The sequence below is a fragment of the Lampris incognitus genome, chromosome 5, assembly GCF_029633865.1.
Source record: "Lampris incognitus isolate fLamInc1 chromosome 5, fLamInc1.hap2, whole genome shotgun sequence".
In the NCBI taxonomy this organism is placed as follows: domain Eukaryota; kingdom Metazoa; phylum Chordata; class Actinopteri; order Lampriformes; family Lampridae; genus Lampris; species Lampris incognitus.
In genome coordinates, this window is record NC_079215.1 from 15,793,383 (window position 1) to 15,811,483 (window position 18,101).

General features: G+C 42.4%; 1 protein-coding gene across 1 annotated transcript in view; it reads left to right on the forward strand.

Moving 5' to 3' along the window:
* The window catches only part of nup133 (nucleoporin 133), a 67,815-nt gene that overhangs the window by 29,285 nt on the left and 20,429 nt on the right, over positions 1–18,101 (forward strand). The window contains exons 15-21 of the mRNA XM_056280306.1: positions 2,931–3,053; positions 3,373–3,472; positions 5,574–5,837; positions 10,493–10,626; positions 12,563–12,721; positions 15,210–15,345; positions 16,792–16,910. Coding sequence (XP_056136281.1) covers positions 2,931–3,053; positions 3,373–3,472; positions 5,574–5,837; positions 10,493–10,626; positions 12,563–12,721; positions 15,210–15,345; positions 16,792–16,910 — 1,035 coding nt within the window. The remainder of the gene's footprint in view (positions 1–2,930; positions 3,054–3,372; positions 3,473–5,573; positions 5,838–10,492; positions 10,627–12,562; positions 12,722–15,209; positions 15,346–16,791; positions 16,911–18,101) is intronic.

Below are 18,101 nucleotides of genomic sequence, written 5' to 3' on the forward strand. Positions count from 1 at the left end.
TCTACTAAGCTACACACTGGTGCTCTTTCTGGACTGGGCAATGTTTCGTGGCTTAATTTTGTTAAAAAAAATTGATGGGTCGGCACAGTCCAACACCTGTGCCAAATTTATTTCGTGCAATGGAGGATGCACTACATGGCTACTAACATGACAGCACCTTTACCAGCATGGTATACAAATCAACAAGTGTGCTGTTTATGTATTTATTTATTTTGTGGAACCCCCCCTTTTTTTTCCCTTCCAGTTGTACTTGGCCAATTACCCCACTCTTCCAAGCCGTCCCGGTCGCTGCTCCACTCCCTCTGCCGATCCGGGGAGGGTTGCGGACTACCACATGCCTCCTCCAATACATGTGGAGTTGCCAGCCACTTCTTTTCACCTGAGAGTGAGGAGTTTCTCCAGGGGGACGCAGCGTGTGGGAGGATCACGCTCCTCCCCTCAATCCCCACCCCCCACCCACAAACAGGTGCCCTAACCTACCAGAGGAGGCACTATTGCAGCGACCAGGACACATAGCCACATACGGCTTCCCACCCGCAGACACGGCCAATTGTGTCTGTAGGGATGCCCAACCAAGCCAGAGGTAACACAGGGATTCGAACTGGTGATCCCTGTGTTGGTAGGCAACGGAATAGACCACCATGCCACCCAGATGCACCCTGAGTGTACCGTGTTTGACATGTTGCGCTGATCTCCCTCTTCTTCACATGCCCCATCCTCCTTCATCAACCCTCAGCCAACAGCCAGCACCTCGTCGTAATCGGGAAAGTGAAAGTTAAATAACATTTGTCTTATTCTTAACGGTGAGACAGCAGACTAGCTATGTTTGATTGAACTGCTAAAAACTGTTGAGTAAATACTGTAATGTATTTGCTTGTTGATGAACGTTCACACAAACGTTCCTACTTCTCTCTCATCAACATCCACACGGGCTGCAGCTCCCCATACTGTAAATTAATTGATTTTTAGACTTGCCATTTTGCCGGGTTTCGGTGTTAGTTACAGTACAGTGAATGACAAAAGAATGAACAGATTAGTATTGAATCACATCATTTAATTACAGCAACCAAATTAAACTTTATGAAATCAATTTACAGGTTCCATAAGCAGTACGAAGTCCATTGTGAATCTGAATGAAGTTTTTTTTCTGTGAAATAAGCATGTGACCTGTTTTGACCCCACCCCCAAAGAATCACAATTAAGAATCGTTAACCAGAATCGATAAGCAGAATCGTTAAAATCCAATCGATACCCAACCCCTACTAATAAGTTAAGAAAGTTGTATCATTTTTATTCGACGCTGCCTTTAGACTAGGGAATTACAACATTTGAGTTAAATCACCATATTGATATTATATTGGTATACTAGAAGAACCCCGCTACAATGTAGCGGTTTGGTTCTCCACCCGTCTAAATCTCCCTCCTCTTCATCCTGCCAGCTAACCGCCTTCCCCCTGCCCCTAAACCCCCCCCACTCCCACTCCCTCCCCCCAAATGCTCAGAATCATCTGAAATGCCGAGAAAAGTGGTTTACCCCCCCCACTCCAACTCCCTCCCCCCAAATGCTCAGAATCATCTGAAATGCCGAGAAAAGTGTTTTTTAGCCATTTTTAGAAAATGCGTATTTTGCATAATTATGCATAATTATAATTATTTTAATTTTCTGCTATTTTTCTGGTCCTCTCTGGAACAATACCTACCACTTCCAAAAAATATTAGGATCATAAGTGCATTTTTGCAAAAATGCATATTATTTTGCATAATGCCAAAACATTTCTAAGCCCCAGAAAAAAATTTTATATAGGTGAAAAAATCAAACATGCTCAGAATCATCTGAAATGCCGAGAGAAGTGGTTTTTAGCCATTTTAAGAAAAATGCATATTTTGCATATTCATGCATAATTATGCATAATTTTTAATTTTCTGGGATTTTTCCCTTACTCTCTGAGACAATACCTACCACCTTCAAAAAGAATTAGGATCATAAATGCTTTAGTTTTCGGTCCCGCTATCTACACTAACTAACACACACACACACACACACACACACTAACACCACACACACACACATTGTGAAAATATATGAGTAGATTGCCCAGCTCTGCTGACCCCATAAAACACTTGGCTCATGCATGTGGTCCTCATTGAGCCGCACAGTGACTGCAGCAAACAATATTCACTGAGGCTGTTCAACAATGGCAATTGGCAAATTTGGTGTAAATCCGTCACCCTTGTATTTGTTAGTCTTGATGGCTTGTTGTTGTTCACATTGCTGAACAGTAGAGGCCAGGGTTGGAGTTGAAAAAAACATGACGGAATCTGTTAAGGTTTTGTGGATATGCTGGTACGTTTATAATCAGGTATCTCATTAGTTTTCCCTCTGTCGTGCCACGCCTCAGTACCACTGCTAAGCAGTATTAACCTCTTCCACCACTAGAGAGCGGTGTTGGCATTCCTTATTGTGCTTTAATTTTGTGTTCTTTTCTACCAACCTGCCTGTCAGCAATAACTGCATCAACAAATAAGGTTCATTCATCCTTTTCTGGTCACCTCAATATTTTAATCCCAGTGTAAACCCAAATACAGTATATATAGTAACTGGGCATTTAAACACAACTTATACCATCCCTGTGATGGCTTGGTGGCCTGTCCAGGGTGTCTCCCCGCCTGCCGCCAAATGACTGCTGGGATAGGCTCCAGCATCCCCACGACCCTGAGAGCAGGATAAGCGGTTTGGATAATGGATGGATGGATATACATATACCATCATGTTGCCAGCAACTCCCAAAGTTTGTAAAACACCTCTTCACGCAAGAGTCTAATTTTTTTCTCCATTTGTCTGTCCTTGTGTGTGTGTGTGTGTGTGTGTGTGTGTGTGTGTGTGTGTGTGTGTGTGTGTGTGTGTGTGTACATCTCCCCCCCCCCCCCAGGTGTCCCAGATCTCCTCAGTGTTTGAGTGCTTGCTGCAGGAGGAGGAACGAAGCCTTAAAGAAAACCCTGTTGACTCAGTCCAATGGGCTGAAACGGTTCTGACGGTTAACACCATCTTCAAGGTAAACGTGGCTAGCCTGCGGCCGCACATCATTTCCATCACCTGCCACGAGTCTCCTGGCTCCAAAGAAATCCCAACTATAGGTTCTTAAAGCTAGAGTAGGCAATTTATTGCAGAAGCATTTTTTTTATATTTATTGAAATTGTGTTTACATCCTGACTGCATCAATAAATAAAATGCTCTGACAAAAAAGGAAAAAAAATCCTATGCCTACCCACCCTAGCTTTAAGCAGACTTCTACCTGCAGTAGTAACATATCTGTGGGTGTGGGTGTGTGTGTGTGTGTGTGTGTGTGTGTGTGTGTGTGTGTGTGTGTGTAGGACATGCTCCACACTGCAGGTCAGTACAGGGAGACCAAGGCATCGTTGTACAGAGCCTCTGAGAATGTCGCCACTGAACCCGAGTACATTCCATGGACAGGTAAAATACACACTAAATAGTTTTACAAACCCCAATTCCAATGAAGTTGGGATGTTGTGTAAAACGTTAATAAAAACAGAATTCAATGATTTGCAAATCCTTTTCAACCTACTATATTCAATTGAATACACTACAAAGACAAGATATTTAATGTTCAAACTGATCACTTTTATTGGTTTTTTGCAAATATTCACTCATTTTGAATTTGATGCTTGCAACACTTTCCAAAAAAGCTGGGACAGGCGCATGTTCACCACCGTGTTACATCACCTTTCCTTTTAACAACACTCAATAAGCGTTTGGGAACTGAGGACACTAATTGTTGAAGCTTTGTGGGTGGAATTCTTTCCCATTCTTGCTTGATGTACGACTTCAGTTGCTCAACAGTCCGGGGTCTCCACTGTCGTATTTTACGCTTCATAATGCGCCACACATTTTCAATGGGAGACAGATCTGGACTGCAGGCAGGCCAGTCTAGTACCCACACTCTTTCACTACGAAGCCACGCTGTTGTAACACATGCAGAATGTGGCTTGGCATTGTCTTGCTGAAATAAGCAGGGACGTCCCTGAAAAAGACGTCGCTTGGATGGCAGCATATGTTGCTCCAAAACCTGTATGTACCTTTCAGCATTAATGGTGCCTTCACAGATGTGCAGGCTACCCATGCCATGGGCACTAACACACCCCCATACCATCACAGATGCTGGCTTTTGAACTTTGCGCTGATAACAATCTGGATGGTCCTTTTCCTCTTTAGCCCGGAGGACACGATGTCCATGATTTCCAAAAACTATTTGAAATGTGGACTCGTCAGACCACGGCACACTTTTCCACTTTGCGTCAGTCCATCTCAGATGAGCTCAGGTCTAGAGAAGCCAGCGGCGTTTCTGGGTGTTGTTGATATATGGCTTTCACTTTGCATGGTAGAGTTTTAACTTGCACTTGTAGATGTAGCGACGAACTGTGTTAACTGACGATGGTTTTCCCGAGTGTTCCTGAGCCCACGTGGTAATATCCTTTACAGAATGATGTCGGTTTTTAATGCAGTGCCGCCTGAGGGGTCGAAGGTCACAGGCATTCAGTGTTGGTTTTTGGCCTTGCCGCTTACATGCAGTGATTTCTCCGGATTCTCTGAATCTTTTGATGATATTATGGACTGTAGATGATGAAATTCCTAAATTCCTTGCAATTGTACGTTGAGAAACATTGTTCTTAAACTGTTGGACTATTTGCTCATACAGTTGTTCACAAAGTGGTGAATCTCGCCTCATCCTTGCTTGTGAACGACTGAGCCTTTCGGGGATGCTCCTTTTATACCCAGTCATGACACTCACCTGTTTCCAATTAATCTGTTCACCTGTGGAATGTTCCAAACAGGTGTTTTTTGAGCATTCCTAAACTTTCCCAATCTTTTGTTGCCCCTGTCCCAGCTTCTTTGGAACATGTTGCAGGCATCAAATTCAAATTGAGTGAATATTTGCAAAAAACAATAAAGTTTATCAGTTTGAACATTAAGTATCTTGTCTTTGTAGTGTATTCAACTGAATATAAGTCGAAAAGGATTTGCAAATCATTGTATTCTGTTTTTATTCATGTTTTACACAATGTCCCAACTTCATTGGAATTGGGGTTTGTATTTATGTTCATGTAACATACACAATTTTTCTGTCGTTAACATCCAGGGTTGCAAACCAGTGATGCATGATCATAAGGCATCATAATTAGGAGGGTTTTATGAATGTGAACTTGTATTTTGGCTGTTCGGAGGTGAACATGTATTTTGATGCACAGGCTGCGGTGAGAAATTTCAAGTCAGATGATAAAGTATCTACTTAACTAGAAAACCTTTACCAACAGATAGTACATCTGTAAATAAAACTCAGGTTCAACCTTTTTTTTTTGGCAGTATGGGAAGTTGAGATGTGAAGACAAATGCCCATTAAAAAAAAATCACCATAGGTGTCACCAAGTTCAACAAAAACTAAAATTGCAATAGCATAAATAGTGAAAGCATATTCTTATGTTAAAATAATTATGTTACAATGTGTCTTTGAATTCTAGTTATAGTATGTTCTTTCTCTCGCTCTTTCTTGCCCCAGCCTCTGGAGGTGTGGGTGGGATCCGCACTGTCCTCTCCCGCCAGCATGAGATCATTCTGCGCATGGTCTACCCGTATGCTGACTCGGAGCTACGTGCCACCCTGTGTGAACAGTTGGTGGCGTTGTTAGACATTTACTTGGGCGGTTATGTGGCCCAGCTCACCTCGCTGCAGCAGAGGAAGGGCTCAGGGCCACGGGTAGAGCGCTACAACAGCCTGGAGATGGAGTACAGCCAGCGGCGGTCCGAGCTCCTGGCCCCATTATGTGAGTGACCAGTTGAGGTTGTATCAGAATTACCAAGAATCTGCGTTGTATGTTATAAATGTAAATTATCGATGTGGTTATCTGTAATTTCTTCATGTAAACAAAGTCCCTTTTTTGTGTGTGTAATCAATTATTTAAGATAACACAAAATTGTAGATCATGAAGCACATAAGGAACTCCACTCTTGGAACAACAACAAAAAAAATAAAGTAAATAAAATAATAATAACTATTAATAAAAAATGCAAAAGAGGAGGATAAACAATCGAAATAAAGATAAAGAACAATACACGAATAATAATACACAAAAAAGCCCAAATAGATAAAAACAATAAGTCAATGTAAATGCACAAATAACCATAGACATGGAACAGCGTACACTCATAAACACACATAACAAACAACCACAACAACCGAAATAACAATATATGCCAATTAAAAAAATACCCATATAAACATACACATACATGTACACGTTCCATAGTACTATATATAAGGGGTTATGAGAAAGGAAATGAGGTCAAGGAAAGGCTAAAAGTTAAGTTTAGTTAAGACCAGTTGATCATAGTATCAACTCTAGCCCTGTTATTTCTGGCAGTGGACCTTTCAAGTAAACAAACATCTGAAAAGAAAGTTAACCAGGTTCTCTTTATAACAATAGTGGGTTCAAACCAATTCTTAGTAATGGTTTTCTTGCAATGGTTTAGGCAGCTAATATCTGTTTCTCCTGAAATGATAACAATATATTTGGATTGCACCCAATAAGATAAAGAGCAGGTATTTTAAGTTTTATAACCGTCTTTCTTATGAGCTGTCTGTGGGGGAAATCCTCCCTGGGCTCAGGAGAATTTAGGCTACAGTACCAATGTCTATAAAACACCAGTACGGCAAACTGGCTGCAAGACCAAATCCTGACTAGACAGAGGAATACAAAATGAGCCATTTTAAATCCTACTGAGAGGGATGTACCATTACCAGGGGTGCACATAACTTTTTTGGTCCGGTTCTCAAGGGAGGACCTGGAGATGTTGCTTGGTACTCAGTCTTTACAGGGCACGGTTATCCTCATCACTACCTTCCTTACCGTCTTCCTTTCTTTCAAACATGGCAGATGAAGATGTAGGCCTACTTCTTTCTCCCCGGTTGAGTCTGCGATTAGCTGTTTGCATCCATAAGTCAACAGCTAGCTTCAGAAGTCTCATTTGTCATCTTAGACACAAGTGGATGTGCATCAGGGATGAGAGGCGAGAGTCTGACAGGCGGGATCTGTGCTTGCTTTTTTATTATATTGAAATGTGAAAATCCCCTGTCACATGCGGCACTGCTCAAGGGCAGTGTAAGGGACAACAGAAGGACTTTATGAATGTTGGAGTAACTATCTGGATTACTTATCTTCACTGTGTTGACCAAGTCATACACAGAGGAGGCTGCCAAACGTTTTCCTGCTTGCTTTAAACGCATCCATTCTCTTACATTGGAGTCTCTGTCAACAGACAAGCTGGCCTCATATTTCTGGAGGATGTTAGTAAGTGTTGTGTTGCCAAAACTGTGGCGGTCTTGCATTTCTTCAGGCCAAGTTGAAGGATCAAAAATGTAAAATTGATCACATTACTTAAGGGATTCATATCTGCCCTCAAACTCATGAATTAGACCTCTCAATACATCAACCATGTCCCTGTCAGCATCAGCATTTGAAATGGTCTCCTTCCTGTACTTGCCTTCCTTCACTGGCAAGCAAGTGTCAGCTGTCCAGCAGCTACCATGAGCTCATCTTTGCATTCCCAAAGAGTCAGTTTATCTTGCTGGAACCTGAGGGAGGTGAGCTGTAAAATGTTTCCGGTGTCAAGCATGTTGGCTAGGAAACACTGAAAACGCTCTGTACAGATATGTTTTAGGTCACTGTCATCCCTTATAGCCACTTGAATTTGATTGGCAGGTAATAGCCTCCATATTTTCAACAATCTCTTGCCTCCATGCAGACCATCTGATGTTGTAAAACTTGCCCAGTTTCACAAAGGCAGTGCCATTCCCATCACATGTTCTTTAGTTGTTCTGTTCTTTTTGCGCCCCCTCTCTGTAAATAAAAGCTCAGCAACTTGACAACGGCGCGATTAAATGTCTCACAGTATGGTACCATGCGATCAGCTGTCGTTGTGCTGTTCACGAGGGTGTGGGCAGTACACAGAATATGCACAAGGGAATTGCCACCATCTGATGCAATTGGGGAACGACCCCATTGTAAACTCCAACGTTGACTGCTGCGCCATCTGTACACACCGAGACCAACTTTGTCTTCCACTGACCCCCTTAACCACAAGTATGGAAGAGCTGCTCCAGTCCGTTCACTATGTCCTGTGCCGCTCGGTTCACACCCAAATTAATTAATCCAAGGAAATCTGAGGTAAACTCCTGTAGCTAGACACAATGTACACAATTTCTTGTTCCACTCGTGTGATGTCTTCTGTTTCATCAAAGAGCACACCTCAAAATTCAGCTGCCTTCAATTTTTCACTCAATTCTAAACTGACTGTCTGTGCGATGCTCTGCATGATGCGGTTCCCCCATTCTCGTGAATGATATGCACTTCCAACATTAACTCCAAGCCTCTTGAAAAGTGCAATATCCTCCTCATATGAACGTGTCCGGTGTGCATGTTTCGCTTTGTGAAAGGCCAACAGAAAAATATTGCATAGTGCTTGAAGCTGTTCTTCGTTCAGTTTGTCATGCCGCGTGTCAAGAGGGCGAGTGGATTTCTGATCCTGGCTGCACCTGTTATCAGTAGTTTGCCCCATGTTCATGTGCTCTTTACTCTTCTCGTGCTTTTCAAAAGCTGGATGACTGAAATCTTTGTCCCTATATAAAAGGCGCTGTTTTTAGCCGCGAGATTGGGATTTTCACTGCATAGTTTGCACCACATCTCTGCTGTCGTCATCTGTTTGGAACCAGGCTACTTCCTGCAGCCACTTTTCTGTGAATACATGTTTTATATGTACAGGTTCAGTCTGGCATTTCTTCGGAGGTGGTGCAACACCAAAGTAATTACTTGATGTACCTTGCTTCTTGGAAATTTTGATGAATGGACGAAAATCCTAAAACCAGAGAAAAAAAATGTAATGTTAAGCTAGTTGTAACGTACGCTAACTATTTTCTGACGCTCAAGGTTTAACAGTTACCCTTGCTAACTTGGGAAAAAAAACATCCACGTAATAAAGAACAAAGGCTAAAAGTTGCACAATTACAACTTATTATTAAAGTTAATAATAACAACTGATTATTAAAATTAATAACTGATCATTAAAATTGACACATTTGTCAGTGACTTTCTTACCAGTGATGTATGGCGAAAATCCTGTTGTTTCAGTAATTGTGTCCCAAAAATGTTGGTACGCAAAAGCACCTCTTTTCGTACTATCTGCTGCGCGTCATTTATTTTGACCACGCATGTGCACCAGTTGTGCACCTCTGACCATTACCCATGTTTACTTGGACCATTATTGTGGTATCATGGGACAGCAAAGAGTGACACATTCTGCTTGTTTGTTTTTATTTTGTCATCGGAAACTATTTCTCCATGTGGGAGAAGAGCAGAAAGTGAACCCACTTTAACTGTTATTTGATATGTGGATGTGGGTGGCACATTATAGAGGTGGGGCGAGTTCTCACATTTTGGAAGATGTTCCAGTTTCAAATTACATTGATGAGTTCTGATGCCACCTTCAGTAATTTTGTATCTCTGGTGTTGGTTACTAAACTACAGTAATGAGTGAGATAATGAATTTGTAGAACAAGAAAGATATTTGAAAGCATCCAGCCCCACCCTGACACACACACACACACACACTTAGTGGTTGTCCATCGTGCCCGATGATGACCATCTTCTATTTGTGGGTCCTTTGAGGACTCAGATAGCAGAAGATACCTGCGCAGAGATGGTTTTTAAAGTGGCATGGGGGGTGCGCGTCTCCCAATGCCACATGACTTGATTGTAGAGGAGATGGTTCCGATGGCAAGGGGGATCCCTAGACGACCAGCACCTCCACACACACACACACACACACACACACACACACACAGCCATGTAAAGCCCTGGTCCAAGGCACACTTATAAAAGTATACTCAACAAACACTTGAGAGATGATGTAACCTTTCATTATAGCAACCTCATAGATAGGTGAGGTGGAAAAGTTTGTTTGGTGACGATGAGTTTTTCCAGTTTCTCAAATAGCAAGTAATTCTCACCTACGCTTCAGTTATTCTCTTGAAAGTTTTTAGTGGGGATGCACGGATACCAATACTGGTATCGGATATCGGGATGATACCAGGCTAAAATTGAGTCTCAGTATCAGAGGACTAACACTTAACAACTAAATTGGAGTTTTTGATGTTTTCTGATGCTGTAAAAAGCTCGCATACATCGGTAATGGTTGTGAAGATTGCAGTAAAACAGGCCCACATTTTTAATTGCCATCGGCTGAGAAAGACACAAAATGCTTATTTTCAATCTATAACTCAAACTCTTTGATAATGTAAGTAAATATACCTACACATATCTTGTAACTATATGTAAATATTCGCTGTTGGACAAATGTGATGTTATGACTCCAGTTTAGCCTTTTTGAGGCCTAGCTCTTATTGTGTAGCTGCTGTATTTTTCAGTGGAGTTGGGTCAGTACTCGTGGGTGGCGGCACTGGCTGAGAAGTACTGTGACTTTGACATCCTGGTCCAGCTCTGCGAACAGACCGACAACCAGAGCCGCCTGCAGCACTACATGACCAAGTTTGCCGACCAGGTATGCTGAGGCTCACAAGCAAATTTTCTTTTCCTTTGATTTTGTGTGTGAATAAAGACTTGGCGGTTGAGTGGTGTTTAAAACTACACTCTTTAAGATTATCATGCAAACTGGGTGTCCGGGTGACGTGGCGGTCCATTCCGTTGCCTACCAACATGGGGATCACCAGTTCGAATCCCCGTAATACCTCCAGCTTGGTCAGGCATCCCTACAGACACAATTCGCCGTGTCTGCGGGTGGGAAGCCGGATGTGAGTATGTGTCCTGGTCGCTGCACTGGCGCCTCCCCCGGTCGGTCGGTGCACCTGTTCAGCGGGGAGGGGGAACTGGGGGGAAATAGCCTGATCCTCCCACGCGCTACATCTCCCTGGCAAAACTCCTCACTGTTGGGTGAAAAGAAGCAGCTGGCGACTCCACATGTATCAGAGGAGGTATGTGATAGTCTGCAGTTCTCCCCGGATCAGCAGAGGGAGTGGAGCAGCGACCGGGATGGCTCGGAGGAGTGGGGTAATTGGCCGGATACAATTGGGGGGGGGGGGATTATCATGCAAACAAATTGCCTTTTTCACATTTTACATCGGTGGCTCGTTTAAAGGACAGTTGTATTTTTTTACAACCTGGGTTTTATTTTTATAGCTTTTGCCACCATGCAAATCAATTGTAATAGCAATTTTCTCACTGGCTCCATTTTGGAGAGATTGAATGGGACCTTGGGTGGACACAGCTTTACAGTGACATCTTATAGCGCAACTGAATATGATGCTTAAACCTGTCCTTTCAACAACAACAAAACTTTGTGACAAATTTAAACTACATTGCTTCCCATTATCTATGACTTCTCTTTTGGGCTGGCTGGATTTTTTTTTTTTAAATCAATGGTTACTATTACCTATATAAAGTATAGGCTGGTCATTTCTGCAAGTTGAACCAGGAAATAAATCAGCAATGCAATCAATTGGACATTTTGTGTAAAAACTGAGCTGAGTGTAAAAACTTTTCACATGCACTCTCATTTTCACTTCCAAATACGGGGTTTGGATAATTGGATGGAATTGGACTTTTTGAAGCATGTGTTGACACTTGTATTCAGTTGCTCCATAAGACATTTTGTAAAGCTGTGTTCAGCGGTGGTCCTATGTCCAGAACACCCAATTTCCCCTCAGGGATGAATAAAGTATTCTGATTCTGAAAATCTCAAAAAGGAAGCCGGTGATTTATTTAGGTGTAGCAAAGAACCAGCTTTGACAGTACTGTTGATCATTTTTAGTGCTGTCTCTGTCGATAGGTGTGCTGGCACATCTTCACCTACATCCAACAGAGCCGTTATTAATGTTATCTGCAGTTGTGTTTATCCTGCTATGCTTACATCACAGAGCACCAAGAGCAGCCTGCCATCTTTTCAACCTTTAGCTGGTTTTTAACTTGTACATGTCATCGAACTCACTGAAATGGTCTAGGGTTAAGATAGTCTTTACGTAAATCAAACTTAATTATTTACATTATATGTTATTATACGTTATTTGAAAGATCATAACATTCTCTCCAGTGTGTAAACATCTATGATTGGTCGAATGTGTGAATATATTTTTTCTATCATTGTTTTGGAGGTGTGGGCTCTGTCAGGCTCTGAGATATATTTCTTATTCATGTTTTACATGGCTCTTTGTAATTAACAGTGTAATAGCTCACAGTAGTCTTTTGAGTTGAGTGATCTCATTAAACGTTTCAAATATTTTTTGGGTTTTTTTTTTTCCCTGTTTTTGTTTATGAGAAGAACTCCTTCTGTGAGACCTTTTTAAGCGTCAGTACCAGCGTCAGCTACTGTGCCAGAATGGCAGCAAGACCAAGTTTCGTCCCAGGGGCTCTCGTAAAATCTTTTCCTTGTAACATCTAACAGCAGCTGTCCTTGCTCACTTGTGTGACTTGTTCTTCTGCAGAAGTTTGCCGACTTCTTGTTCCGCTGGTACTTGGAGAAGGGGAAGAGGGGCAAGCTGCTGTCCCAGCCGGTGGCACAGCATCAGCAGCTCGCCAGCTTCCTGCAGGCACACGAGCATCTCAGCTGGCTGCACCACATTCATGTCCAAGACTTTAAGAGCGTAAGTCGCTAAACTGAAAGACAGATACAAACAAACGCTAACCCCATTCACACGTGCAGACTATTCTAGAAATCATAGGGCATGTCTGTGAATGTTCTCATTCATCCAGGTCATGGTTATCCAAAGGAACTGAATCGAGTGCAACTGGACTTGGTATAGTATATCCGTGAAGACGTTTCGCCTCTCAGCCAAGAGGCTTCATCAGTTCGTGCCTTTCTGACTAGACCAAGCTAGTCTGACTGGCTGGTGATGAAACTCAGATATTTATCCTCTTTGGAGTCGTTATCAGAGCTAACAATGTCCATGGCTCTTTGTGTTCCGACGTGTAGCAACACCTGTCGTTATCAGGGGTATTGAAATGCTTGGCTGTTTTGTGTTCTAGTGTTTAGCAACGCCCGTCGTTATCAGAGCTATTGATGTGCATGGCTCTTTGTGATCCGATGTTAAGCAGTGACGGTCGTTGGGGGTGTTAGTTTCGACTTCGTTAGTGCTCCATTCAGTGGTCATGAGTTGTTGGAGCCATTAGTGACCGACTGTTGTTCTTGAAGGCTAAGCTTCTTGAGTCTCCTGGGTAGAGATGAAAGGACGGCATTGTAACAAGAAACCTACACACACAGACCAATATCTACTTTTCGACTCACACCACCCTCTGGAACACAAACTGAGCGTCATCAGAACTCTGCACCACAGAGCTGACAATGTGCCCATTAGCACTCAGGCCCAACGGGAAGAACACAAACACCTGAAGGGAGCTTTAAAAACCTGCGGCTACCCCAGTTGGACTTTTGTGAAAACTGCAACACGTTCCAAAAAGACCAACCGGGTGAGCGATGAGGAGAAAAGGAACAGAAGGAATAACATAGTCATCCCATATGTTTCTGGGGTCTCCAAGAAACTCAGGAGAATTTTTAACAAACGCCGCATCCCGGGAATACTTCAAACCCAGCAACACACTCCGACAGAGACTGGTTCATCCCAAAGACCGTGTACCACACACCCAGAAAAGCAATCTGGTGTATGCTGTAAAATGCAATGAGGATTGCACTGACCTATACATAGGAGAAACCAAACAACCACTACACAAACGGATGGCCCAACACAGAAGGCCAAACTCCTCAGGACAAGACTCCGCAGTCTATCTACACCTAAAGGAGAAGACGCACTCCTTCGAGGACAGCAACGTACACATTTTGGACAGAGAAGATAGATGGTTTGAAAGAGGGGTGAAGGAAGCCATCTATGCGAAACTGGAAAAACCATCCCTCAACAGAGGAGGAGGTCTGCGACACCACCTATCTCCCACTTAACTTACAATGCCGTCCTTTCATCTCTACCCAGGAGACTCAAAAGCTTAGCCTCCAAGAACAACAGTTGGTCACTAACGGCTCCAACGACTCATGACCACTGAATGAAGCACTAACGAAGTCAAAACTAACACCCCCAACGACCGTCGCTGCTTAACATCGGATCACAAAGAGCCATGCACATCAATAGCTCTGATAACGACGGACGTTGCTAAACATCGGAACACAAAACAGCCACGCATCAATACCCCTGATAATGACAGGCGTTGCTACACATCAGAACACAAAGAGCCTTGGACATCATTAGCTCTGATAACGACTCCAAAGAGGATAAATATCTTGAGTTTCATCACCAGCCAGTCAGACTAGCTTGGTCTAGTCAGAAAGGCACGAACTGATGAAGCCTCTTGGATAAGAGGCGAAACGTCTTCACGGATATATACCAAGTCCAGTTGCACTCGATTCAATTCCTTTGGAAAATCATAGGGCAGTTTTACATGCCGGGCCCACATGTGAACGTGAGCTGGGGTCGATATTCCGGAAAAGTTGTATTGGCAACTTGTCTGCTCAAGACCAAGTAATATTTACAGAAATGGAAATCAAATGTGACGATGACATCTCTCCCTGTAACATTGTTTTATTTATTTGTTATTCAAGTATTCTCCATTTTCTATATAATTACTACACAGCTGCCTACAGATTTCATCCTCTGTGATGATTGAACGAAGCGCTCTTATTTACAAGTTGCTTCATTTGCAGACATTTTCCAATGCTGTGACTGCAGCTATTCCCCAATCCTCTGAATAGTACATATGGCGACGGTAATTTGCATATGAAACCGATGGTTGGTTTTGGTCATTATGCAACTCTTGTTTATAAGGGTGGGGATACCTGCAGTCAGTTGAGACTGAAGAGGTCACTTAGATTAGTGATGAAACGTTTCTCAATAAATGTATCCAGAATGTATCCAGCATATACCTTCAAAAATGTTTGAATTTTTAAAAAAAAATCCCAATTACCCAGAGTTTTGGTATTAAAAAAAAAAAATCACCCCCATTTGCTTTGGGAAAACAAGATATTGATACTAGATAAATAAACTTGTTGAGTGGCATTATTTTCATTGGAGCCTAAGTTTGTGTAGTTTTTCAGGTTGGAAGTGATCTTGTACCTCTGTTCCACCCCAGGCTCACAGTACACTGTACAGCCAGGCCAACATGGAGACCCGCTACTTTGTGAAGAAGAAAACCCTGCTGGCTCTCAGCAAGCTGACTGCCCTTGCCTCAGACATGCCCGAGGATGACCTGAACAAACAAATTGATGGTAAAACACGCAGTATTAATTTTTTTAGCTGCTTTTTTTTTCCTGTGTATGTAATTTTTCAATTGAAAGGAATCAAGAATCGTTCATTCATCATTGTGTATCTTCATCAGCTCCAGGAGTTGATTTGTCTTGCAGGGGGAGTTTGAGAATTACATATAAAGATATCTTGTAGTTTAAATTTGTCATTATTATATGGTTACCATCATGTGTCACAAAGATCCATAAACAAGCTCATCTTAATTTCAGGAACAGATGGTCAGATCATTTTTCTCTCTTTGTTTCCCTCTTTCTGCTCAGACAGTAGAGGGAGACAGGAAGAACAGGTTGGGGGGGGGGGCAGGTGTGTGACATGACAAAAGCACAGGCCTGGATTTGAACCCAGAGTGTTTCTGAGCCATCAGGAAGACTCCTTTGGCAGTGTTGTTGCCCTGCCCCAAGGGGTATTGTTTTGGTGCCATTTGTCTGTCTGTCTGTTTTCTTCTCAACAAGTTTACTTGATAGAAAACTGGCTGCAGCAAGTAACATTAAAGATTTGTCTTATCCATTGATAAATGCATTGTTTTTGAAGATCATTTATGGTTCTAAAATTTTGTCTTCAAATGTTTGTGTTTAAAAGCATAACTTTTAATGAAAGATGTAGCATTGGTTAAACTCTCTGTGGGCATTTTCCCCTTCGGCACATAGAATTAGAACAACAACGTCTGTGTTATTAGTTTGGTATCCCGACATTTAAATAAGTGCACATTATTGCTCCAGTACCATCGTTGGCTAATGCGGTTAAATGAATCATTGTGTGCAGCAACATTGGCAATTGTACCGATCAGTAGTGTAAAAGAGATTGTGTCACTTTCCAATAACCTGATGTCGCCTTTTGGTGTCAAGTTACACCGTTACCTCAGTCAGAGCCCTAGAAAGAGAGAGTTGCGTCAATGAGGGGTCCGAACGCGAGAGGGTCACGTGGTTCATGTAGCCGCCGAATAGTTCCAAACGAAGCTTGGCAGGTCATTTAAATGAACTGCTTAGCTGCGATTTCTGGTAACTACTAACCAATATTTTCAGATTTATACATTTATATATCGATATAGATATATTCCAACGTGACACATATTCTATGCACACTGTTTGGAACTATCCGGAGCTCCCATGATCCACCATTGCTGTTAAATAATTGGCCCATTGACGTCTACGGAGTCGACGTAACTCTCTCTTTCTCGGGCTCTGCCTCAGGTCAGTGATATTCTGACTGAGTGGAGGTATTCCCTGACTGAGTCATTGTGCAAAATCAAGAGTTGCAACACCCAACAACTCCCTCTAGTGGTGAATGGCAGTAATGCCAGCTATCAAATCTATTAGAGGGTAGTGACAACAGTAATGTAAGAATAATGGCACTGTGACAAGTCTAGCAGAGACAGCGTTACTGAAGTTAGTCTTCTTTTTGTCTCTCAGAAATCGTGGAACAGGAACGCTTCCTCTTGCATCAGGAGACTCTGCCCAAACAACTTCTAGAGGAAAAACAGCAGAACCCAGACACAATGCCTCTGTTGAGCGCACACAACCTTATCAAGGTATAGATACACACACAAAACCATATACAGGTATACATACACTTCATCAAGGTATATGCAGAAACGTACACACACACACACACACACACACACACACAAACAAGTGAAATGCTTTTACATACACAAGTGAAACAGTCATAAACAACTGAAAGATTATACATTCACATAACTGAAAATCTCTCATGGAAACTACTGAAAAGCTTTCACACATACTAGTAAAATGTGCTCATATACACAGTTAAAATGCGCACATATAGTATTGTGAAAACCTTTTACATAACTACTGAAAAGCTTTCACGGTTACTTTGGGGGAAAAAATATAATTTTTTTGTATTAAAGCATTTTAGTATCGTGTATGAGAGGATTTCAGTTAAACCGGAAGACGTTTCAGGTGAAACAGAGGGCATTTCAGTTGAACTGGAAGGCATTTCAGTTAAACCAGAAGACGTTTCAGGTGAAACGGAAGGCATTTCAGGTGAAACGGAAGGCATTTCAGTTGAACCGGGAGGTGCTTGAGAAAAGAGTGCAAATCATAATACGGGCTATTGAGTGGTGGTGGTTCCTTCACTACGCTGATGTCTGCTCAACAGCCTGCAAGCAATCTTACCGAAGCGGCAGCTTTACTTAACACTATATTGGCCTCACCGGAGACCATCAGAGCCCTGTCAAACGCAACAACAATAGGGCAGCAACTGATCATTGCAACTCCAAGTGTGAACACACTGGACAGTCACCTAGCATCGTTGTTCCCATCCCGCCACCGTAGCAGCATGCCACTGCCAGCTGCTGCTCCCCCAATCAGAAGGGAATATGCACCGCATTATCAAGCGCAGAAGTGCTTCGGCACATGGAGAAAAAGGTAATTATTAATAGTCTGAGTTTCAAATTAACATTATCATATTCCTCAACATGTGGAACAACCATGGTCTCTCCACACAAGGGGGCCAGTCACTTCTTCAGCTGTGGCATAAAGGTGTCTAACAGCCTAGGAATCCATCCATTTATAAATTACATTGTTGAGGTTGATAACAATTATGGCATTGATGAAGAAGGGCCATTACCTGAACTTCAAACCAATGATAATATAATTCGAGACATTGATGTAACTATTGATGTAACCATTACTGAGACCACAGTGAACATTATTCAACAAGTGAATCCACTTGAAAATTATGGGAACCATGGAGTAGG